General features: G+C 53.3%; 1 protein-coding gene across 1 annotated transcript in view; it reads left to right on the forward strand.

Moving 5' to 3' along the window:
- EMH_0080910 (uncharacterized protein) overlaps positions 1 to 1,377 on the forward strand; it is a gene marked incomplete at both ends in the record, with an annotated part of 3,098 nt that overhangs the window by 1,455 nt on the left and 266 nt on the right. Inside the window, 2 exons of the mRNA XM_013494226.1 lie at positions 203 to 427; positions 849 to 1,374. Coding sequence (XP_013349680.1) covers positions 203 to 427; positions 849 to 1,374 — 751 coding nt within the window. The remainder of the gene's footprint in view (positions 1 to 202; positions 428 to 848; positions 1,375 to 1,377) is intronic.

A 1,377-nucleotide genomic window follows, 5' to 3' on the forward strand; every position in this document is an offset into this window, starting at 1 on the left:
TACAATGGGGGGCTGATGAAACTTCCTGCCGATGCCGTGGCCGCAGAACTGCTGGGGTGTATAGGCAGCTACTGACGCCAGGTACCGCTCGATAGACAAACCAATAGAAGAAAACCTAAATATAAATATAAATATAAATAAAAATATAAATAAAAATATAAATAAAAATATAAATATTAATGTATTTATGGTGTATAAGGAGAAAGAGAAATATGAATGGATAGCAGCAGCAACAAATATGGTGCTGCAGCAGCAAACGAGGAGCAGCAGCACAAGCAGCACCAACACAGCACCAACACAGCAGCAGCAGCAGCAGCAGCAGCAGCAGCAACAAAACAGCAGCAACAGCAGCAGGAGAAAAGCAGCAACACAAACACAAACACAAACACAGCAACAGCAGCAACACGACAGGAGCAGCAGCAACCAAGTAGCAGCAACAAAGCAGCAGCACCAATCCAGCAACACCAAAACAGCAACACAAAGGCAGCAGCAGCAGCAGCAGCAGCAAAGCAGCAGCAGCAGCAGCAGCAGCAGCCATTGATTCCTCACGGCGCTCCCTCTCTGCATGCCTGTATACCCCTCCTTGTTGCTTCTTCAGCTATCTCCATCAGTCTCTTCTTTTGTTGTATTTCTCTCATGCTCACAGTTCTTGCTGCTGCATGGGGGCCCCCTGGGGGCCCCCCTAGGGGCCCCTGAAGGGGGCCCCCTAGGGGCCCCCCCGGGGGCCCCCCCGGGGGCCCCCCTGGGGGCCCCTCAGGAGGTTCATAGAGAGCAGTGGAGCAGCAATCACCATGGAAGCCGTTTAGATAGAGAGTAACGTCAATCGACACCAAAGAGTATGGCTGCAGCGGCTCAGCTGTAGGAATACCTGCAGCAGCAGCAGCAGCAGCAGCAGCAGCAGCAGCAGCAGAGGCAGCAGCAGGAGAAAATGTAGCAGCAAAGCAGAAGCAGAAGAAGGAAGGAAAGTGAAATATAAAAGCAGCAGCAGCAGCAACAGGGGAGGTGCAGCAGGAGGAGCTGCAGCAGCAGCGCAGCAGCAGCAACCCCGTTGCAGCAGCAACAAGACTGCTGCAGCAGCAGGAGTGAGAGAAGCACAGCAGCAGCAGCAGCAGCAAAACAGCAGCAGCAAACGCGTCATCAGCAGCAGCAAAAAGTCAGCTGCAGCAACAAGTCAGCAGCAGCATCAGCAGCAACAACAGCATCAGCAGCAGCAGCAGCATCAGCAGCAACAGCAGCAGCAGCAGCATCAGCAGCAACATCAGCATCAGCAGCAACAACAGCATCAGCAGCAACAACAGCATCAGCATCAGCAACAACAGCACCAGCAGCAGCAGCAGCAGCAGCAGCAGCAGCAGCAGCAGCAGCAGCAGGAGCAGC

Source organism: Eimeria mitis, genomic scaffold, assembly GCF_000499745.2.
Source record: "Eimeria mitis Houghton genomic scaffold, Emh_scaff108, whole genome shotgun sequence".
Classification (NCBI taxonomy): Eukaryota; Apicomplexa; class Conoidasida; order Eucoccidiorida; family Eimeriidae; genus Eimeria; species Eimeria mitis.